Consider the following 25,056-nt stretch of genomic DNA (forward strand, 5'->3'; position numbering starts at 1 on the left):
GTATAATGGCCCTTCAGGACTCATGAGTTACAGCTTCACAAATAGGGTCTATTATCACTTTCAAAAGTTAAATGTAGCAAAAGCATGATGAAAGCACAGCATAACACGGTGGAGTTTAAGAATTGTAAAGTTTTAATTTGGTAAAGCACAACAAAAAAAACAAAAACATATGCATTTACATGGTTTGCCAATATAATCATGAGAAATGACCTTGCAAATGTACCATAGTAAACATTTATAAAGGGAGTTATACTGTAGGAAACATTGTAAAGGGGATGTTAATCCCAAGCCTGTTATTCCAACTTCCACACGAACCCAACACCACTCCAACGGATCTCACCTCAATGAAGGCTGCCACCTCCTGCAGGACCAGGTTCCACTCCAGCTGGTCCTCCGTGTTGAAGCGATGGGTGTAATCTTCAATCTCATCTGATAAATCCTGTTTGAGAAACAGAATGTCAAAGAACGACGAAGGAACGCATTGTCATAGTGATTCAACAGGTAAAGGCAGAACCGCGTGGCAGGCATGGCGAGTTGTACAGTCAGGGGAGTGCAGGTTCACAACCCGGCTGTGTGAAGCTGCTAGCCTTCGCTGGGAATTCCAGGAGTGTCACATGGGCTCTGGGCCTGTTTTGTCTCACCACGCTACTGTGGCCCCTATTGGCCAGGTGTCTGGTGAGCTCAAGCAGACAACTGCAGGGCTGGCCTTGTCCACCAGGGGCTGGTAGCTCACCGACATCCACTAAACTCCTAGGTCTGTTGCTTTCGTGAGGACCTCAGTAGTACATTATAAACTGGGGAGGAAATAATTATAAAAAAAGTGTTGAAGAACGTGAATATCATAACTATGATAATGAGGATCTACATGTAAACCAGCTCATTGTAAGCTGGGCAAACTGAAGTTTAGCACTGTAACATTTCACGGCAGCAGCATAATCAATTCTCTGTGTAAGACTTGTCAATGTTAATCTGGGACATACCTTAACCAGATCTTTCACAAGATCCATTTTATTGAGCAGAAGACAGACTACAATATATCGTGCATAATAACGCAGCTTTTTAACAACCAGTTCAGGCCTAGAAATAGAAGAAAAAAAAAGACAGGCTTCAGAAAGATGCATCAAACCACATGTTACTCTAGCCTCTTACTAGCAGTGTCATGAATGTGACCAGAGCACTGTGTTAGAGTCCTGCATCGGGTCGGGTGCCCAAGGGGTGACCTGCAAAAGCAGGTCAGGTTCGGGTCAGAATGTGAACAGCTTTCCTTTTAATACTTTGTAAATTATTGTATAATAATTATTATCCATAAACAAATTGCTACTTGCTTTTGAGTGATACTCTTTGTTTTATATGAATTTGTAATTGTGTTGTAAGCTGAGAAAAACAAAATCTATGTATAACCTTGCGATTTGCTTGGGGCCCCCATCAATGGAAGTAGAGCCCTGTGTTTGTGGCATTGAGTTTAAGCTTATAGAATGGGCTCCAGTGCAGCTCTGTCTCACAGACAGTGTTTTCAGGTGCAACGCAGCCCCAGAGGTCAGCAGTCAAACAATATGGAGTGGAAACTGTGAAGGGAAATGAAGTGCCCTGTTTGTATAAAAAGTAATGGGGATCCAAGAGACTTGTGTGCATGGTCTAGAACAGAGGTGGCTAAACAGCAGCTGCCAGGCAGTTCAAGTGCGACTCCTGGTGGAATGCTGGCTGACGCACACTGCAGCTCCAATGAACGGAAGAATAATAAACAAAAACAAAATGAGTAAAAATAAACAAATGTATCATTTTTGCTTATGTATTCATTACTGTTAATGATTCTTTCTTCTCTCTCATTCTCTCTTCAGTTTCTTTGAGCCTGTATGTTCACTGCAAGGATATTTCATCACTTGATGACCTTGGACACCGCTCGCTCGCACATACGTATTTCCATCACAGAGTGAGAGCGGGATGTGCAGCTGAAAGTGAATTTCAGAATTTTGAATTAAGAGCTTGTTTGTTCCATGGAGACAATGGCACTAAGCAAACCATCCATGAGTTATAAACTAACGTATGAGGCTTTAAAGCAGACTGGGAAAAAGAGGTTGCTTTCACTGGAAACAGTGTAACCCTGCTTCTCCTCTGCAACACATCGCTTACGCACTGTAGTCTGTACAAGGCACAGTACCTCAAACATCACTTTGAAATAAATCATAACACATTTTCAACACATTTTCTCCTGGATCCCCATTCGGGCAGATGCTCCTTACATCATTCAGTAAAGTGGATTTAATGGAAATGTTTTATTCGGCAAACATGAAATACCGCTCGTGCCAAACCTCCTTATCAGAGGAATTCATCGTTTTATAAAATTGGGAGTGTTGGCGCTAGACTAGAGAATGTATAAATGTCTAAAATTAGTATTTACATGTTACATCTCGTCATGAGCAGGTACTGTAATCCCTTTCAAAATTAATAGTGTATTTGTCATCCACAAAGCTCTCAAAAGTATTTAATACAAATTGCAGTAATACAAAAAAAGCGTATTTTTTTATTTTATTTTTTTTAAAACCCAGCATTCAGATCTTCAAGGGAAATCAGGTCAGTTACTGTATTTTGATTCATAATAACTGAATATTCTATTTAAAGTGCGTAATACATACTGTATAAAGAGAAATAATGGAAAAACACCAGTGTTACATTTAAAGTTTAATACACTGTAGATCTACAGTACAACACAAATTACACAAACTGGGAGGCTCTGGAATGTTCTATCCCTTGTTCTTGTGTATTTTGCTGCTTTCAAGAGATACTGCTGTAGTGCACAGTAATGCTAGTATTTGAAACGTCTCGCTCGCACACGTCATGTTTTACAGCGTGTGTCTGTGGCTCTCGGCCATGTGGAAATGTTGCTATGCAGCTCGTAGTGTGAGGAAACGAAGCCACCCCTGCTCTAGAATCAAGCCGACCAAATGAAAGGAAACGTTTTAGATTGAAAATGTAAAGTGTTTTCGTTGCGTCTGTCGTGCATACTGAATCACCACTTTACAGTTTCAACACTTTGACTGAACTGTTAAGAAGATGCCCAATGAAGCTCTATAACATATTACATTATTACAAATGCTGTGTAAATTTGTTTTAAAACTATACTATATGTCATTTCAGCCTTATGAAGCATCTTCAAATGTTCTGTTTAATTGATTCTTAATTGTAAAGCTGCACAAGGCAAATGCATTGATTCTGTACTGAAATAAATGATTATTTTTCACTACTGTTTAATCAATACAGGCAATCAATTGATTGAGTCTCTCATTGAAAGGAAACTGTGCATGTAAAGATACCATATGTAGTTCTGAAACACAAATATGAAAAGTTGAAGATGCTCTATTCATGGCTAGCACAATATATCTGGTGCCACTTTACTATATTTGAACTGATTCACAACAAACCACCAAAACCATAGAAATTGCAGTTAACAATGAACAGCTGTAAACAGTCATACCTATCTTCTTTATTGACTTGAGAGTAATAGGATCTTTGTCTTATTGCAGAATAGAAAGAAAAGGCTTCATTCAAATAGCTGGTTTCAGAAGTGCGTAGGCTACAACAAAAGTAGGAAATAGGAAAACAAAAACAGAAAGAATAAAAATGTGAATTTTGTAATGTTAAACATTATCTATTCAGGGCTACCAAGAGTAGTATACAAGCAGTGTGTTAGGGTACAACAGGCAACAAACGTCCCATCCCCAAGAACCACAAACACCAGACGCTATAATTTGGAAACACTTACTTTTTTTTTTTTTTTTTTTAAACAATAGTCATCACCTTTTATATGTACTTTTTAATGGTTCCTTATACTGCTGTGTAAATGAATAAAGTAATATAGAACAGCAAATCAAACTTTTCTGTTTATGGACATTCTTACTACATATTAGTACACTGGCTTTTACAATGCTTAATTACAGGTTTAAAACACAATGGAGGCCACTGATATATTTCTAGGTGCTGTTTATGCTTCATTCAGACTTAAAACGTTAGTACAGCTTCACTCAGAATCACTTACTAGTAGTAGTAGTACAGCTTCACCCACAATCACTTACTAGTAGTGGTAGTACAGCTGTCCAATCTTCGAAGCAATTTCTCCGATCTGCCACCTCTTTAGGCCATATCGGTTATCCAGCACTTGTCTGTTTTGAAATAGAGTTCTGTTAGCTGTTCTGGGTCTTTACCAGGGCTGTTTCAATTACAATTGATTATCACCACCAGAGGGGACTTCTTTCTTTTTTTTTTTTTTAATGCATGCTTTCCCTTCCCATGACTCAAAGGATACTGAATGGTTAAAAGTGATAATGCAGACATCCTTCATGCAATCATGGACAGTTTCCTGTGAAATGATATTGGAGATGGTGCACTGAGGCTTTGTCATTTTAGGATAGTCACTATCAATTGATAAATCGAGGACTGCATTTACCACACTTTGATAATAGAAGGTTATTTTTGAAACTATGTGCCGTAGTCATCTATAACTGGAGATCCTGTACCATTCCTCTATTCTAAATTTAGAAACAGCTTTATTTGTTTGTCAATGACATTGCATTGTTTGCCTTTGTTGTGCTAAAGGTCTTCCAAAGGTAACTCCCATATTATTTGTCTAAAAATCTTCACAAATATGTAGTCACTTATCTATTGGCATGTCCTATTGGGCTATAATTGTCAGTACAAAGAAGGTTCAACAAGGTATTATACCTTATGGATACCAAAGAATGTGGTATATTTCCAGACAGTTACATCAAAGGACCATACAGACAAAACTGAAACAGGTCAGAGAACCATTGGCAAACTCAGATCACAACATGGTCTCATTTGAAGTGCTTTTAAAACCCAACTCCTTGTCAGATTGGAAGAGGGGGGGATGGAAGCCTCCAATTCCACTGACTGATTCATGAAACCGAGATGGTCTTGTGCACTCGAACTGCACGATTGTACATCTTGCCTTCAACAACAGCAGTCACTGAGCCTTCTGCAATGATGCCTGCCTCAATGCATAAAAGTCATGAAGACTTGCATCATTAAATTGTTTTCCAAGAATTGACATGCATTGCAGATGGTATGAAAGGAACCCAATGGAAGGATGATGTTGTGCTTCCAGGAAATTTCTGCTGCTTTTGCATACAGAGCTTGATCCATAACAGAGAGGTACTACATCACTTATTGCACAGGTAAGAACCAAAATCAACAGAACAATGTGTATAAAAAATATGAGGATGTTAAGACAAAGCTAATATCATGAAACACACAGGCAAACTCACCACACACGAACAAGAGAGAGAGACAGAGAAACAGTAAAGTGCAGGCAAACTCGCCACACACAAACAAGAGAGAGAAACAGAGAAACAGTATAGTGCAGGCAAACTCGCCACACACGAACAAGAGAGAGAGACAGAGAAACAGTATAGTGCAGGCAAACTCACCACACACGAACAAGAGAGAGAGACAGAGAAACAGTAAAGTGCAGGCAAACTCGCCACACACGAACAAGAGAGAGAAACATAGAAACAGTATAGTGCAGGCAAACTCACCACACACGAACAAGAGAGACAGAGAAACAGTATAGTGCAGGCAAACTCACCACACACGAACAAGAGAGAGAGACAGAGAAACAGTATAGTGCAGGCAAACTCACCACACACGAACAAGAGAGACAGAGAAACAGTATAGTGCAGGCAAACTCACCACACACGAACAAGAGAGAGAGACAGAGAAACAGTATAGTGCAGGCAAACTCACCACACACGAACAAGAGAGAGAGACAGAGAAACAGTATAGTGCAGGCAAACTCACCACACACGAACAAGAGAGAGAGACAGAGAAACAGTATAGTGCAGGCAAACTCACCACACACGAACAAGAGAGACAGAGAAACAGTATAGTGCAGGCAAACTCACCACACACGAACAAGAGAGACAGAGAAACGGTATAGTGCAGGCAAACTCGCCACACACACACACAACAGAGAGAGAAATAATATGTTAATTGTGTTCAAATCTTCTTTTGTATGGACTTCATTAAAAGACTGTAACATGGTCAATAATGCCCACTATATTTCACATATTTGTCACTTGCACGTTTTATATTTATTATTGTACACTTTGATTTGATTCGTGGACTTTTTGGTATATTGTCGACTAGCACTTTGATTTGTCACTTTCTAGTAGCTTCTCCACTCAGTCCCCTTGTAATGCCTTATTGGGTACCGACTCACCGAGTTACTGATAGTTTTACCCACCTGTGAGTGGAGAGCTTGCCTGCGCGTATGGAGGCACGAGACTTTTTAACTTTTATATTTTTTGGGAGAGAGAGCTAATAAAGAGTGGTTTTAACCGCTATTAAAACCAGCCCTGGTGTCCTGCCTTTTCTGCATTGCCGCTGGATTGCCGCGTTGGGCGAAACTAGACTGGCCCAGACTAACTGTTGAAAAAGCATGTTTCGCCCAGCAGTCTTTCAAGTTCTGGGCTAACCTCGATCCATCTGATTGGACGCGGGCGAGTGCCGAAAGAAAGTGGCAACTTTGGGACTCGCCCAGAAGGCCTTGGCGAAACTAGATTCACCCGGGCAAAACTAGACTCATCAGAGCAGCGGGTTTCACCTTTAACATATAGATTAATCTCACATATCACACAGAGCTCTTTCATTTGTCATTTTGTAAACTGGTGAGGCGGTAAATAAATGCAAGATATTTTTGTCATTTGTAGTGAATACAAACATCTGATTTTTGTATCCGACTACATGTCAAAAAACATTTGTTTGAATATTTAGATATTTGTCCCAGCACTATTCATTTTATTTATATTTTCCATACCTATGTTGTCTATTGCTAGATTTGCTCCTTTAATAGGGTGACCAAACATTTTTTAGATTTCAATAAACAAAACCCCAAGTAGGTTATTATTAATAGTTTTCACTGAACTTAAACATATCTGAAATTATTATTATTTCAGATAAATTTTAAAATGTTAAAAATCTTTTTTTACGAACCAAATTTGAATTCAGTTCCTATCCGGTGGCCATCTTGGATTTAAGTTTTGCACTCAACTGACTTTAGCTTTTGAATAAAAATAAATAAAGGATTTGTCAAAATCTCACATTACAAGTTATCACATTATAAAATACCACATTACAGAATACCATAATACATATAAGAGCAATTATAAAAGTATGATAAGAGCGCATTCAAGCAAGAGCAAAATAAAGACTAAAGTAAAGATATGTTATAAGTTGGAAGAGTTACATATCGTCCTGTCTTGTTAATACTTCTGGCAAATGTATAGATCTCATGCATCATCCCATTTATTAATAAGGACACATCAAATTTTGCACAAAATGAATTTGGTTTCCCTTAACACTGTCTGGCACCTTCTAGCATTCCCAGCAGCAACACTTGTCATTGTCTCAGTGGGAGGGAACTTCGACTGGACACCTGTGAACCTGAAACGCGTCACTTAATCCAACCCAAATACCTTACAAAAACACACCTGCTATAGTACTAATTCAAAGAGGGTTGTCTTCCAGACACACTGTACTAATCAATGATATAGTTTTTGAATTTGATCTGGAATTTGGTTTCATTTTTAAAATACCAGCCCAAAATATTTAAACTATTTTTTGATAATGTTGTGACTGTCAGAACAACGTGAAAACTGAGATTCAGAAAGATTAAACTCTGTGAGGTTTACTTCAATGCTGTTTGTGTGTGTAGTATAAATGAAGCCGGTGTGGTTTTTATGAAAACAAGTAACCTGCAAATGAGACTGAGTGTGCCACAGACATGACGTCGCGGCGGAGTCTGGTAATGTCATTGCCACTTGTCTGAAAAACTGTTATGCAACAAAATCCACTGGAAAAAGTTTGCTTTTTTGCGCTGAATGTAATTAGGTGAATTGTACAATCCTAAGAATTATATTTTGTGAGCTTTATATAATATTTTCAGAAATTATTACTACGATTAATATGACAGGTTTCATTGTTTTGCAATATGTATTGACTTTAGAGCTCTGTAAACGTAAAACTACTCAAACGTCATACTTAAATATTTAAAAAGACAGGCGTGTAGTGGACAAAAAACTACACACACACACATACATACATTATATATATGTGTGTGTGTGTGTGTGTGTGTGTGTGTGTGTGTGCATTTTTCGATTGAGGATTACTGAGATCATTTTTAAATTTCAAAACTGCTGCAGCACACAATCCCTCCCATAGACGATGAACATGATCACGCCTTCTTTGCCCCCCCTACCTTTAAACTTTTACAATTACTTTCAGAAAATCGGTAGCAAATGTTTCTCTGGAGCAAAAAGCTTTGCAAATCCCTGTGTTACTGTGTTAGTAAATTAATTTTCACAATTCACAGGTTTCTCAACGTTTTAATTAAGAACCGGATCAATAGCAATCAATTACAACCAAAAAAAGAAAAACCGAAAGGGGGGGGGGGGCCAAAAATATTGCCACTTAGGAATCAGCTAGCCAGCCCCGCGACTGGATGTGACAACTGAAACTAAATGATATATAAAGTGAATCTAAACAACAAGAAGTTCTTTTGTAATACCCACTCCCACAAAAGTGCTTACAGTACCTGATCTTGAATGGTTCTAGTGTTGTAACTGTTTGGAAACATGCCACACCCTTTCGTGTCCATATAAGGTAGAAGACCTTTTTTTTTTTTTTTTTTTTTTTTAAACTTTCTTTGTACTAACACAGGAATCAAAACCCATGAAATAAAATAAGAATGCGATAACGCACAAGGTCATTTCTGGAAATATGCCCTACGGTAGTTCCATTAAATGAAACTGTTCTCCTTGCGGAGCGTAGCTGCATCATGACCACTGGGGACAGACGCTCACTAGATCATTAATCATTTCTGACCAGCCTGCCTCCTACCTGATCAGGATGGTTGCTTAAAGCTACAGTGACCCACCATCATGCACAACCGAATACCAAAAACTGTTACTTGTAAAATGCTGAATTAGCTGTAAAAATGTCTAATTATTAACATATTACAGTACAGAAATTTTCCCAGAAGCAAACGGAACCCATTACCGCATCATGTAATGGCTTTCTGCATGAGGTATTGATTAGGTTATTAATTATACGGTTTGCATTATGTGTCTGTCTTTAATAGTGTATGAATGTGTTGTTTATAGTCGTTTTAATGCGCTTACTAATTCAGTTGCTTTAATATGCTTTTATATTACATTTCTGTACAGTATTGAGTAAGTTTCGAGTTCTTTCATTTCCCATTGGCAGAACCAGCTATGTGCAGTTTTGCATATCCTAACATGACAGGAGATGGATGCTCCCTGCTCAATGTAGCACGTGGCGGACCATGAGGTCAGAGAGCACCGCCCCCTTCCCCACAGAGGAAGCATGTGGTTGGCTCTCTGTGTGTGATGAGTGAATGATGACCTCAACTACTGGACAGAAACCAGTCGGATTGAAGGATATGAATATCAAACATTGTAGTCTCTTTTCATCGCTTTTGAATTGAGTCCATGGATATCCGTTCTTTCTGATACAAACATAAGTCAGTTTGAATCTCATGCATATATGATTGTATTGGAGGTATACCTTTCTTGTAGAAAAAGTGTTTTTGAATCAAAAACATTTGTCAGCTTAATTTTTTCACTACAGTGGTACAGTAGAATATGTGCTATTTATTGCAGAAGGAAAAATCATTTGAATTGGTCATAATAATAAAAAGGGGATAACTGACTAACAGGAGAGACCTGTGCTGGATATCAGGAGGTCGGAAGCCCTGTAGGACCAGCCTGCCAATCATGGCAATGACACAGAGAGGTTGGGTGAGGGTATGCAAATGAAGGAGAGGGTGATTGGGGGGGGGGGGGGGGGTCAGATTTAAATTAGCCATGCTGACTGCCAACTCAGATTCTTGTGCTGTTAACTGTGAAAGTCCCCAAAATACTGTTTACATGAGCAGAGAACAGATTCACGGGAAAGAATCCATGTGTCATCGTGTTTGACATAGTTATTAAAAATCTGATTTGCTGATGGAGAGTACCTTTTTTTTAATACTATATTTTAGTGTTATCACCCACACTGCTTTTCACACATCATTTGTGTGTGTGTGTGTGTGTGTGTGGAGGGTGGAGGCAGCTGTCAGATTTTTATTAATAATAACCTGGGCCAAATCTGAGTGGTGATTGAACAGCCGTTTGGACTATTGCAAGGGTGGAGGCGGACACTGCTGAAAAGTACTTAAGTGAACCACAAGCTTGTTCCCCAAATTATCACAGCCTGCTGTATCCTGCACAATCTGTGCCAGGACTGAAAGGAGGTGCTCAGGCAAGCAGAGGAACAGCTACATCAGCCTCCAGCAAGAATTGCACAACCGCGATATGAAGAGGGTGCTGCTATTAGAGATGCAGAGTTATCTTTATTTTTGTAACCCGACAGTGAACTTTTATTTTGTATCATATTTTTGTTTCATTGACTTATTTTGTATTTTTTTATACCAAATATAGCATCCTCATTTGCGGTCTACTTGTGTGACTGCTTCTGCTTAATAAAGAATTGGAATATTGAGAAGTACTGCTGATTCCCAAGAAATAAGTTGCGAAAATTCCACCCCATGTTTTATTTTGAGAGTGGGTTAAACAATGTTGGTGTTGTGCATTGTATCAAGCTGCCTCATCATATCCTCTTCCCTTATGAATATTAACACCAAGTTTCTTCGTCGCTCCAGCGGATGTAAGTGGAGGGTGGACATGGGTTTTGCTCAGACATAACTAGAAGAAATTGCATGGGAGTATAGTTATACACATTTGAACATAGTACTTTACAATAAAAAGTCGTTTTGACAGTTGTTTGGAAAGCTATTTGCAAGTGTATTCTGAAGTACTGTACAGCAGCTGAAACCACCTGAATTCACAAGCCCATGATGCAGTTTATGAAACATTTATAGTAATTGTTTTACACAGAAACTTGGTAAATACAATATCTATGAGACTTTACAAACACATTTCGATCCGTGTATGATTAGCATTTTGCAAAGTTCTAGAGAAGACAGAGAAAAAAGTGGGGCTATCTGCAACATCAATCTGATAAAGGAAATACTGCAAACAAAACATTAATTACCCTGCTGCCACCTTTGGACCATGGGAACTCACATATTCCCATGTGACTTTTACAGCAGATTTAAGAAAGGACTTGAACAAGCTAATTAACATTTTCACGAGAAACTTGTTGATTTCACAAGCTTTTCCTAGAATCTCACAAGAAATGGAGACCTTCACAGTAAAATAATGACACTGCTTTTTGGGACACTTTCACAAGCTTCCCCTGTCAAGTTTCATGTGTATTGTCACGTGAATCGACAATCACACATGTAAACTGGCCTATTGTTGGTATTACCTTCCACAGCACAAGGGTGTCCCCTTGTGCATTAAATCAATACTGGATGATTGTGTGGCATTGCCAAAAAAAACTTTGTGACTCCTTTGTGTTCAGTGAATCCCCATTCCTCCCACACTGACCAATCACTAACCTCGAGACACACTTCCTCCAATTACAGTGCTCAAGTTTCTGATTAAACACTGCCCGATGAACCTCACATTAATATTACAGTTTCTCAGAAGGAAATTTTACAGCAGTTGGCAGAGCAAATATGAACGCTCACATATTCTTAATTAACTTGTCAAAATGTTTCGCGTCCCTCTGTACTGTCTGTCTGCCTGGGGTAACCATAAAAATATACACTCTTTGAGATGTCTGCCATTTTTACACATGAAGGACGAAGCATGAGAAATATGAGCAGCAACACATTAAAGCACTGCCTTTAGAAACAGACATTTGAACTTTTTCCATCCCTGAATTGCATACAAGGGCTCTGTCTTTACCTGTGCTGCTGCTGGAACTTCCAGAGTTTGGTGTAAACGTCGAAGGTACGTCCAAAGTAGGACTGCCACTGCTTGTGTCCGTATTGAGGTAAATCTCTGTGAAACAGAAAGTTTAATCAGCTTGGAATAATGGACAAAAATTCAAAGGGCATAATAATAGGGGCATGCTACAGATCACTGTGATGGGCTGCTCATCACTTGGCGTATTTTATTTATGTATGATTATTGTTTTCATTTGCACTGTTGTTGTTATTATTATTATATTGTATGTATGTATTTATTGTTTGAGACCATCGAAAAGGGAGAAAAGGAGTAACAGCAAGAGCAAATGCTACCAAGTGAGCGAACCACGGTATTCGTTTTATAAAGGATTATTTGTCAGTGTTTATTTTGTTTTGGCCAATGTGCCTGTTACTTTGTGTTTTGTTGAAAGTGTTTATTTTTTTCATTTAATAAACACACTGAGCGCATCCATAGCGCTTCAGTTTCGCCCCGCAGTTACTTGTGTTTCCGTTTGATTTCCCTGTTCTGACGTCACCCCTTTAGTCTTTTCAAATAATGAAGACAGAATAACTAAAACAGAGGTCAGAGAACCACTGGCAAAGTCAGACCACAACATGATCTCACTTGAAGTGTTTTTTAAACTGTCAGACAAGCAGTCTTGAGTTTAACAGTAATGTATTGGTTGGTTCTTTTTCTAGCCTGACACTGTATATATCATGTGGTATTAATGCTGTCAGTAGAGAGAAATGAAAGGGGAATGAATTAAATGCAGGCTGATGACTACCACTTCATCTGAATGACCTTGCATTTCACAGCAGGCAAGGGTGACGAGGTGAGGAAGAACATTCTCATTTCGAGGATTTTGGTGGCATTTCATTGAAGCCTGGCAAGAATCAAGCATCTTTGGTTCTAAACAAACTAAAAATAAAAAAATTTAATTAAGCACTAAAATTGTGCTTTGCCTTTTTCCACTCACTTCATCTGAGGCAGAAGCAAAGCGGAGCTCATAAAAAAGGTTAATTGTGTGTAATTAGAATCAATTCTGCTTAATCAGACCCAGCATGTGTTCATCTGGAATGAAACACATCCTCCGCAAATATGGACACTATGGTCCTTCTCTGGAACAGTTACAGCAGGTTTTAATTCCTGAATTGTGTTGTAACTATGGGAAGAAGAAACAGATCAACAAACACAGAGCGAATAGTCCAGTAGACAGATTTTCTGGAAATTCAGTGTTTGCTTGTTCACGTCATAAAATCGGGTAGACCAGGTCCATAGTAATCTGTCATTTATCATACTTTATTGTACATTTTAAAACTAATGCACACTAATTCACCACCTTCAGTATTTCACAAGTCAGACAGCGAAATAAAGTGGGGTCACTGTTCAAAGGATCAAAAGCGCAAAGGATCAAAAATAATAAATTTACCAAAAAAAATGAACTGCCAATTTATAGCTCGATTTATAGACCTTAGATTAACTGAACACCAGAGGAGAGCTTAAGCCCCCACTGGTTGGCCCTGTCCCTTTTTACATTTCAAGTAATTTCGGGAGGCAAACAGACATGTCCTGCTTCCTTGACGTGGAACTGGAACAAAATCAGTATGGGGTCAATCCAGCTTCAGAGGACGCAAGAGGGCTGCATGGTTTTTAATGGTTTACATCAAACAATAATAATTTTTTGGAAAGCCTTGAACCTTGAGGGCAGGGCTGTGCAGCAGGTGGATGGCTCACTGAGCTCTGCAATATTGCATTTTTCATTTAGAGGTGAAGCCAGTCAAGGCTCTTAACGGGTTTGAAAACCAGTAGACTTTTTAGAACCAGGTACAGTGAAATTGCAGCAAAACTTTAGGTTATGATTAAACCCTGGTTCCCCGAAATAGAAATGTAACCATAAACAAATCCCGAAACCTGAAGAAGTATATCAAAGCTGCTCGGAGAGCCATGCCCGCCCCCGAGAGCATAAATAGAATGCACACAGCGTCTCTTTTCCTTCAAGCCTGCTGCAACCATGGATGCAGCGTTCTAGAAGGTTACATTTCTATTTCAGGAAACCAGGGTTATGATAATAACCTAATGTTCCCTTTCAAATACGAAATGTAACCATTACCGAAAGTGTCAGTATACCCAAGATTGCTGCATGATTGTAATGCTACATGTCCACATTTTCCACCTGTACTAATGCATGGATTTTCAGTCTGATCTGGCTATTGTGCCTGGAGAGCGGTCTGTGCTGCTAATGGTCTGCGGTTTTCAACTTGTTGTATCATTGAAGCAGTGTTGCTGCATTTTTTTAGAAGTAGAAATGCTCTAGTAAACAAAAATGATCATCATACTGTGACGGTTTTTGTTTCATACCGCGGCTGTATGTTAATAACAGCAATAGCGGCTGGTTGAATATGTGTTCGGTGTTTGATAGATTTCTTACCTGCAATAGAAAAACGAAGGAAAACACAAAACTCAGAAAGTGCAAAGCGACAAAGTTATACAGAGTCCCTTTGGATCATTTTTAGTTAGTAATTATATATTTTTTCTTGAGGCTAATGTTTTTGATACTGTAAACATTTTAAACTGCACACTATGGTGAGGCGGGAAGTAATATTTGTATAAACTTTGTATTATTTATAATAACTTTCCCAATAGAAAGCAAGAGATTCCTAAACATTACCTTTTAATTCTTTGCATCCAAGTTTTAAGAATGAAGCCTACTGCTCAGTTTTCTGTCTTAGCAATTTGTCAGTCCCAGACTGGTGTGTACAATTATATATTAAATAAACGGGAGAAAAATATAACATGTTAACCAGATTGTTCTGCCTTTTATTGCAACTGCGATACCATTCATTGAGAGAAAACTGTAAAGGGTACTTGAACTGAAACTTCCAGAAAGGGGTACTGTTTCAAAAAAAGGTTGCAAACCCGAGTTAAGCGAAGCAAAGTGTTACCGAGCAATAGCCAATCGAGTGCGTTTTCAGACATGCAGTCGCCCACTGACCTCTCAGCAGCGTGCAAACTTCATGATGAGAAGACGGCGCCTGCAAATTGTTTTTTTTTTGGTTTTGTTTTTTTTGGACTGCATGTTAACAGCAACGAACACAAAGGAAAGAACAACAGTTAAGGTGGGCAGTGACACCGCTGCACAGTTAAGGTGGGCAGTGACACCGCTGCACAGTTAAGGTGGGCAGTGACACCGCTGCACAGTTAAGGTGGGCAGTGACACCGCTGCACAGTTAAGGTGGGCACACCGTGACACCGCTGCACAGTTAAGGTGGGCAGTGACACCGCTGCACAGTTAAGGTGGGCAGTGACACCGCTGCACAGTTAAGGTGGGCAGTGACACCGCTGCACAGTTAAGGTGGGCAGTGACACCGCTGCACAGTTAAGGTGGGCAGTGACACCGCTGCACAGTTAAGCGGCATCTAGGGGACTTTTAATGGAATAGACTTTTTGATTCTCTGCATTGGTGTGTATTTACTGAGTTTCTCTTGACCGATATGATAGTAATAGCCAATGTTACTTCTTTGGTTTGGTAAATTAATAGGAATGCAGTGATAAAAAGTTACAGTGCCTTGTTCTTGCTTATATTTTTGAGTATTTGTGTTTCATTTACTGATGCATGGCGGTTTTCTGCATGGCACTGTTCTAATGAACACTGTGGCTCACCGACGGACAAACGGACAATTAAAAAAAAAAAAAAACGCCCATTTCATGCTAAACCATGTGAATTCGGTAGAAATTGATTAAGAACTTGATTAAGCATATCAACCAAGGTTAAAGAAATTGTGTCATTTAAGGGGGAGCAACAAACAGCCTGTGTAAACTTGGATGGTTCAACAGCTTTCACATTACAAAAGGTCACAGAACGTTTAGATTTCACACTTTGTCCAGGAAACTGCACTTCACAAACCACAGCACTATAATCTAAAATAGCTAGATCAGTCACCTCCACATTACCAACAGTCCAACCAAAAGAAAAAACAGGGTCCAGCACACGTCCATGCGAGCGAGTGGACATGTCAACGTGTTGCACAATCCCCAAACTGTCCAATAATGTTAGAAAGTCTGCGGATAAACCAGTTCAGATATCGATGTGGATATTAAATCACCCAGGAGCAGAAGCCAATCCGAATTCATGCGCAAGAATGAACTTGCTCTGCCAACTATGTCAAAAATAAAAGTGGTGGTCTATAAACCAAAACAATACAAACAGACATATGTTTAAGCAAGAAAGATTGGCCAGATTTACGCCAACTTGCCTGGGGCCTGGTGGACCGCGGTGGGTCCAGGTCATCCCAATGTTAGTATCCGATCAACGATTAAATCCATGACCCGATCCTCTGTGTACAAACCAGACCCGATCCCCCAAGTACACGCCCTACCCGAGCCCCCGCGCACACACCCGACCCGAGCCCGTGTACATACCGGGGTCTGCATAGAATCCCAAAGTCACGGCATTCAGAGATAACTCATTTACTAGGTTGTAAACAGGATACAGCTAACTGCACAAACAGCAAAAAAGCGGCAGAGTACTTTAAAGACAACGTTTCTCGGTATGAGTAAACAAATAAAAACCTTGGTGATACAACAGCAGTCTGACGGTAAAAATCAGTCCTTTGTTATCCTTTGTTAACAGCCAACAACGCTACTCCCAATCACTCAATCCAAACCAGCCCAGTGGAGCCAAAAAATCAGAAAAGATCAGAAACCCAGGAGGTAAGAATACATATTAATTGATAAAGAAAACACGTCAGGCATGATTCTTTAATTCTTTAGGACAGAACTCCTCCAAAAGGCACACAAACCAAATCCGTTAACACATATAAATGACAGTAACACTAATCTCCTCTGTGCAGGGCAATCGCCCTGCTACACTGTCTTATTCCAACACTTCATACAGACTGTCACATATTGTGTCACCACACATTGCTAATGAGTTTAATTAAACTAACAATGAAACAGAACTGCTCCTATAACAACCCGGTCCCCTGCAGCCTGGGGAACACTCCTCTTTGGTGACACTTGGCTGACAGATTATCTTCTTTTCTTTTGAACACTTTGACAGGCCGGCAGGCAGGAAACCCAATCCAATAACACACTGAAGCAATTCTTCCACTCTTTGTGGTTTCACTTATAAAGTATTTGTTTAATATCTGGTTGAACTGTGCTTTGATAAAGCTGTGTTGTTGTCTTTAGAGTCTCCAGGAACTGAAATAGCTCCCCTTGCCTGAAAATATCCAGAACAATAAAACATTTGAGGGACTTAAAGCCACCTCTCTTTGGAATTCAGAGAGGGGTCTTCAGAAGCAGGGGATGAAAAGGAAATAGTACGCTTTGATAAATATTTTCCAACAACAGAGAATGACAGGGATTGTACATAATAGGGTATAAACGGATAAGAATGAAATCGAATGAAATCTGCTGAATAACGTTACGTTAACATATTGAATTAAATACTGCTTTGTAGTTTTCCATATACTTGAAGAAGAACTAACAAATTGAAAAAAGGGACATTTCGATCTAGATCCAAACTGGGGGGGAGGGGGCACAACCACCTAACTCTCCCCCCCCCCCCCCCCCTCGGCACCGCCATGACAGTACCCTGTTAATCAGGTTACTAGTCAATGGCCTGACATAGAAGAAGTCCTGACCTCAAGCCGTTGAAAAGCTGCTTCGATTTGTCCAAGAGGTAGCAGAAGTCTGTGACAGTCTTCCTCTCTCCCAGAGGGATGTCTTCTTCAGCTCCCCCGGCTGACATGACGGCTCCGGCACACAGGTCACTCCTGGAATAAAACAGCTGGTTTCAGGCCTAAAATAGCTTGATTGTGATAATAAATCAAAACTAACGTAAAAATATTTGGTAGATTACTGAACACACATAACCACGTAAACAATCCCAAAGTAATAAAGGGTGCCAGCTATCAGTATGACAACACAGTTGATAAACATGACGTCCATGGAGAGCAGCAGTTTACAGTTGAAAACTGTGAAACTGGTATTTAAAACCTAATTGGGTAAGCAAATGAGGTGTTAGTATCACAGTGAAGTATATTAAAATGACTGGTTTGCAGTATCTGGAATCGCTTTTTCTATTCTCAAGATACAGTGGTAGCCACATTCAGCCATGAAAATGTCGAAAGATGGTGCAGTACTCCAGTACTCTCCGCGGTACAACTGAAGTCAATGTGATATGCTGGTTCATTAACCGTTAGAGGGCGTTATCTGACTACATGGGTGAAAGTGGCCAATTATCAATCTGACTGAAACTCTGGCGCAAAAGCAGGAGGCATTCTGAGCCATTTTGGACCCCTCACATTTGAACTCGACTTTGACTTCGTAGAATGAGCAATTCAGAAATGACTTCTTAAACTTGTCATTTTACCCAATGGATGAACCTAATAAATCACACAAGACTAGTTAACAAACACAGTTTTTGAAATGTTACTCAAACCTTTTACATGTATGCATATTTCACATAATATTAATTTTAAAAAATCTACAAAATTAATATACAATCTCTGCTTAACTATCAGATGTGGCAAATACAGGGTTCATACAGTTTTCTGATACACATTTTAAGGACTTTAAGAACCTAATTTAAGGAGTTTGACATCATTTTCAATGTTGACAACTAAAACCAACTGTAAAAATAAAGCTTCTGCATTAACAGTTTATTTAACTGTACAATAGGGGTGTGAATTTCCAGTAATTTAGTGCTCAACTACTCGAGCGTTAAAAACATGGAGTACTTGAACCTAAAGCCAGGAAGGAATTGGAACTGATGACTGCCACTGATGGCTCGGACTGGAATGACAGTGACTCGGACTGGGACCCTGATGACTCTGACTGGAATAACAGTGACTCTGACTGGGGCCCTGACGACTCGGACTGGGACCCTGACGACTCGGACTGGAACCCTGACGACTCGGACACGGAATTTGAGGACTCTTACAAGTCTGCAATACATTAACTACATCAGGTAGTTCTGCGTTTTAACTAGTAAAACGTGTGCTTTCACGAAAGGGGTTACAAAGTGTATGCGTTTAAAACAGCACACCTTTTCCCACCCCCTGAACTGAGTGTCCAGCAATGCATATTAAAACTGTAAAGCCTTTGTAACTGTAAATTTCAAGAACTGTAAAACTATACAGTCTCTCAAATGTAAACATCTTACGTACATGCAGCTCTTCAGCGTTGTGATGCAGAGCTCTCCATTGCCTGACAAAGCTTCTATTTCAATTTTTTTTTTTTTTTTTTCAAAACCGCGTTGGCTGTACAGGTTACAGCGATTAGCAAACTACAGTTGCGCAGACACTGCAGACCGAACAACTAATACCGTTATTAAACTCCATCCATGGGTAAATCTTCAGCCAAGTTTCCTGAAAAACTTTAACTTTCTTTTCACTGACATTGCTTATTTATGCTGTTGTATCACTAAAGGTCTACTTTATTTGTGCTGTCGCATCACTAAGGCTGTATTTTATTTGTGCTGTCGCATCACTAAGGCTGTATTTTATTTGTGCTGTCGCATCACTAAGGCTGTATTTTATTTGTGCTGTCGCATCACTAAGGCTGTATTTTATTTGTGCTGTCGCATCATTAAGGCTGTATTTTATTTGTGCTGTCGCATCACTAAAGCTGTATTTTATTTGTGCTGTCGCATCACTAAGGCTGTATTTTATTTGTGCTGTCACATCACTAAGGCTGTATTTTATTTGCGCTGTCGCGTCACTAAAGCTGTATTTTATTTGTGCTGTCGCATCATTAAGGCTGTATTTTATTTGTGCTGTCGTATCACTAAAGCTGTATTTTATTTGTGCTGTTGTATCACTAAAGATGTATTTTTTCACGGTGGGCATGGATTTCACGATTCCCATGAATCAGAACCAGTGCCGTGTAATAATAACATCCAATTCTCCATTAGAACCAGTGCCGTGTAATAATAACATCCAATTCTCCATTAGAACCAGTGCCCTGTAATAACATCCAATTCTCCATTAGAACCAGTGCCCTGTAATAACATCCAATTCTCCATTAGAACCAGTGCCCTGTAATAACATCCAATTCTCCATTAGAACCAGTGCCCTGTAATAATAACATCCAATTCTCCATTAGAACCAGTGCCGTGTAATAACATCCAATTCTCCATTAGAACCAGTGCCGTGTAATAATAACATCCAATTCTCCATTAGAACCAGTGCCCTGTAATAACATCCAATTCTCCATTAGAACCAGTGCCCTGTAATAACATCCAATTCTCCATTAGAACCAGTGCCGTGTAATAACATCCAATTCTCCATTAGAACCAGTGCCCTGTAATAATAACATCCAATTCTCCATTAGAACCAGTGCCGTGTAATAATAACATCCAATTCTCCATTAGAACCAGTGCCCTGTAATAATAACATCCAATTCTCCATTAGAACCAGTGCTGTGTAATAATAACATCCAATTCTCCATGAAAATCTACATTGCTGAAAGAATACTATTTAAAAACGCATTGTTAAACATTCGCTTCACCCGCAGACAACTTGTTATATGAAATCCAGTTGAACTTGCTTACCCTAAATGATGAAGCACACAGCTAGAGGGTTTAAAAATGGTTTCATTACAGGACACAGACCAGCCCTACATTGAGCTCTTGTAACAGGGTGACAGACACTAGTAAAAACACTCTGAATATTTATTTTTTGCCAAATTACTCTTTGTATTTTTTCATTTGAAAGTTTGTTGTTTTTAAATTGGATTTTTTAGGCCATTTCACTTTTATAATGGAAAAGGTATCTATATTTTATTTCTGTAACAATTGGTGTGTGAATCACTCAGAAAACACAGATTTTTGTTTGCTTGAAATAACACTGCATCATAATAGGCTCTCTTTAGTATTTATTTGTTGTTGTTTTATGAATGAGTTTGAAATCTCCTGGAGTGCCCTTGGGTTGGATTTATGTTTTTTTTTTCTTTCTGCCCCTAGAACTGTCTTGGTGCCCCTGAATCTTCTGCCCCACCAAGGCATCATTGCCCTTCATGACCTGCCCTGAGACACCACATGTTCTGGGATACCAGAGAGAAGAGCATTACAATAAGGCATGCATTAGACTTTCAATAGACAAGTTAATTTCCACAGATAAGTCTATGCCCTATGGTAGTTCCACAGTAAATATTTCATTTTTGGTCATTACTTGTAGGCAAAATTCCCATCTTACACAGCCTAGTCCTTTTGTGTGGCAGTACAAGATCCCCTGCAGCACACCCAGGGTCAAGACTATTAAAATTACCAATGAGGTGTCTTGATTATCATTATATTGAAGTGAACAATCCAGTAAATGTCCTCTGGTCTGTGACAGCTCCGATTCTGTTATGTTATTCTTTTTTAATGATAAATGCGTGCTGCTGTAATGAACTGTGAGAACCTCAGATCAGACACACTGCCGTACTAACGTGTGATCGGTCCTGCGCTACTTCAATATTGGAATCTGACTTGCCACTTGCAAGCATGTTCAGTTAGCTGGTTTCCCATCGATCGGTTCAACTAATAACGTCCTTGAGAGTTTGGCTTTACTGCATATGTACCAATCAAAATAACAGCACCTGACGTGGGCCGGTACAGTGAAAGGTTTGTAGTGATAAATAACGTATATACTGTTCTGCTTTCATTGTGATGTGCAACTGCAGTACTAAGGCGTTCAATTCAATTTAACGAATTTATAGATAAAATAAAAACAACAAATTAATAAAAACACTGAAACATGTAAATGACCAGGAAGATGCATAAAAATAAAATAAAAAAACACTACTCACCGTTTTTTTTTCGTATATTCTCAAAATAAGATTTGGAACTACCTCGCAGTTAAGGTTTGGAACTAGACCTTGCCGTGCCAACCTGCTGTGGATAAAAGCAAAGCAAGACATCAAGGAGCGCCAAAATTATGTATTTTTGAGCATTTATCTACAGCGAAACAGATGTATTACAATTAATAATACTATGCTTTGCTGTTTGCATTAGATATAACATTCGTCAAGCACATGAAAACGAATACAAATTCTTACGTTTAATTTTAGTCCCACAAATTCTTCGATAAGTCAATATCAGAGTCAACATCCACAGCCTGCAACAGCACTTCTTGTCTTTACACACAAAGCTGGCAACTAACGGGCTGGCGTACGCAGATTTCAACAACGAATGAATCCACACACTCAACGCAATGTCGTGCAGTCATTACCTATCTACGTTTTCAGAGCCCACTGTGTCTCTCCCCAAATTAAAACCCGATTTTTCTAGCAACGTATAACTGATTACTGATGACTGATGACTATTCACTACTGATTATGGTGCCGCCGCTGCTCTTGCAGCTTCAGGCTTCAGTTGCGTTCTGTTGTGAAGCACCGCGCTACCTACCTTGAAACAGAAGTTAGTCCCGCCCCCTCGTCTTTGATTGTCACCGGATGACTATACGAGCTTTTTGATTTGATAATCGGATTGCCTGTCTATGCTGGACGGTGACGACAAACATGCCTGCTCGCGGGTTGCTGCTCCTGAATGTTAATTGGTGGGAAGGTGGTTATCTGGGGTAAAAACTAACACTACAGTGCCACCACGTGGCCAAAGCGCAGAAGACACTGTGAATGAACCGCAAAGAAAGGAACTATGAAGCTTGGAGTATGGAAAGTGAAAGCAACACAAATTAAACAATGAACGACAATTCATTAAGCGTTAAATTTAAGCAAGTATCGAATATTGAATTTTAGCATCAAATAAAAAATACTAGCGTTAAGTATTCAATTCATGTATCAAATATTAAGTTTGAACATCAAATAATAAGTTCAAGTTTGAATATTAAATGCAAGTATTGAATGTTAAATAGGGTTAAATGCAACAGTCGAATGTTAAAAACTAGCATCAAACATTAAATATGAGCTTTTATACATTCTGCCTTTTATCCAGTCGGTGCGCGCTTTAGCCATTCGATGTGCACTTGCAAACTGTCATTTATATCTGTTAAAGATATGCTGGGGTTTTTTTGTTTTTGTTTTTTTTATTTGACGAGTCTTTAGTCTATTTGATGATGTTTTTGTTAAAGATATGCTGTTTTTTTTTTTGTTTATTTGACGAGTTTTCTGTTTATGTGATAAGTTTTCATTGTATTATTTACTTTTTGTCACTTTCACCTCTCATAAGGCTTTCCCCTCAGACAGCTTCAATGACAACCCACCTCCAAACACAAGTTTGCACTCAATACTACACGGATGCCCAGATCAATTAAAATAAGAAAGAGTATTTACATAAGTAAATGAATAAATATATACATGTGTTAGCCATGTTTTCTCTATGTGTATGCTGAAGTCGTTGTTCTAGTCTAATTAGGGACTTTTCCTCAGCAGAAGGTTAAATATCAGAAGTTCAAGGTAAATATAAATTTTAATATTTTTCTTCAAGAGAAATTAAACACATACATAATTTTCTAATAATGATACAGCCCTCTCCACGCGGGCTCTGTCGTGTGGTAGATGACGTTGACTTTCTATGCGGGCTCTGTCGTGTGGTAGATGACGTTGACTTTCTATGCGGGCTCTGTCGTGTGGTAGATGACATTGACTTTCTATGCGGGCTCTGTCGTGTGGTAGATGACGTTGACTTTCTATGCGGGCTCTGTCGTGTGGTAGATGACGTTGACTTTCTATGTGGGCTCTATCGTGTGGTAGATGACGTTGACTTTCTATGCGGGCTCTGTCATGTGGTAGATGACATTGACTTTCTATGTGGGCTCTGTCGTGTGGTAGATGACGTTGACTTTCTATGCGGGCTCTGTCGTGTGGTAGATGACGTTGACTTTCTATGTGGGCTCTATCGTGTGGTAGATGAAGTTGACTTTCTATGCGGGCTCTGTCATGTGGTAGATGACGTTGACTTTCTATGCGGGCTCTGTCGTGTGGTAGATGACGTTGACTTTCTATGCGGGCTCTGTCGTGTGGTAGATGACGTTGACTTTCTATGCGGGCTCTGTCGTGTGGTAGATGACGTTGACTTTCTATGCGGGCTCTGTCGTGTGGTAGATGACGTTGACTTTCTATGCGGGCTCTGTCGTGTGGTAGATGACGTTGACTTTCTATGCGGGCTCTGTCGTGTGGTAGATGACGTTGACTTTCTATGCGGGCTCTGTCGTGTGGTAGATGACGTTGACTTTCTATGCGGGCTCTGTCGTGTGGTAGATGACGTTGACTTTCTATGCGGGCTCTGTCGTGTGGTAGATGACGTTGACTTTCTATGCGGGCTCTGTCGTGTGGTAGATGACGTTGACTTTCTATGCGGGCTCTGTCGTGTGGTAGATGACGTTGACTTTCTATGCGGGCTCTGTCGTGTGGTAGATGACGTTGACTTTCTATGCAGGCTCTGTCGTGTGGTAGATGATGCGTGGAGTTCCATGAAGCTAGCAACAATAAGCAACAATAAGATGATTACTTCTGGTTTTCAAAATGGCTCAGCGCAGTTAAAGTATCAAAATAAAGTTAGTTCCTTAAGATTTACATCTCTGTAATAGCAACACTACTCTTAATGTCAGGTGTCAAGTTAAAACAGACATTTTCCCTTCATTTTTGGGTGCTGGGCACACTCAAGACCCACTCCTGACAAAACTAAAGATCGTGCATCGACGAAAGTGGGGTGCAAAGTAATGTAAACACACTAGGGGTACAGAAAATCAGCACTTGGGGGAGAAAAAACCTAATTTCTAATTTGAGGAAATCTCCAGAAGTCCTTGGCTCTCAACAGCCTCCTTCTTCAGGGCATTCTATAAATATATATTTAAAAAAATTGCACAGGATTAAGTATAACACTGAAGAAGATCAGATCCAGAATGTCCTAAAAAACAAAACACTGTGAGAACTAGAAAAAACTAAGCACTTGAAATATTAATTTTAAGATATGGAACACAGAGGAACATAACATTTGATGAATTTAAAATGTATTTATAAAGGAATAATTCCTTGGAGGGCTAACTCATATATTAAAAGTTCTTTCATTTTATTGCAACACAGTGCAGTGTGATTACCACCAAATAGCAATGTTTTTGCAAACAAACACACATGATACTCCAGATCTACTACTGTCAAACTGTTTTTGAAAACGGGAACACCTATGGCAACATTCTAAAGAAAATGTTATGTTAGAAACAAC

At 39.4% G+C, this 25,056-nt stretch overlaps 1 protein-coding gene across 3 annotated transcripts in view; it reads right to left on the minus strand.

The window, feature by feature from the left end:
• The window catches only part of LOC121303627 (protein SCAI), a 49,948-nt gene extending 27,681 nt beyond the window's left edge, over positions 1-22,267 (minus strand). For 2 of the 3 annotated variants that reach the window (XM_041234429.1, XM_041234427.1), the window contains exons 1-8: positions 21,933-22,267; positions 21,684-21,768; positions 17,534-17,665; positions 11,886-11,981; positions 4,071-4,157; positions 3,473-3,571; positions 981-1,077; positions 341-439 (exon numbers count right to left, since the gene is read on the minus strand). In XM_041234429.1, the coding sequence (XP_041090363.1) occupies positions 341-439; positions 981-1,077; positions 3,473-3,571; positions 4,071-4,157; positions 11,886-11,981; positions 17,534-17,640 (585 nt within the window). In that variant the 5' untranslated portion in view covers positions 17,641-17,665; positions 21,684-21,768; positions 21,933-22,267. The remainder of the gene's footprint in view (positions 1-340; positions 440-980; positions 1,078-3,472; positions 3,572-4,070; positions 4,158-11,885; positions 11,982-17,533; positions 17,666-21,683; positions 21,769-21,932) is intronic. The other variant, XM_041234428.1, reaches the window with a different exon arrangement.
• Positions 22,268-25,056: the final 2,789 nt, after the last annotated feature.

This window comes from Polyodon spathula, chromosome 34, assembly GCF_017654505.1.
Source record: "Polyodon spathula isolate WHYD16114869_AA chromosome 34, ASM1765450v1, whole genome shotgun sequence".
Lineage (NCBI taxonomy): Eukaryota > Metazoa > Chordata > Actinopteri > Acipenseriformes > Polyodontidae > Polyodon > Polyodon spathula.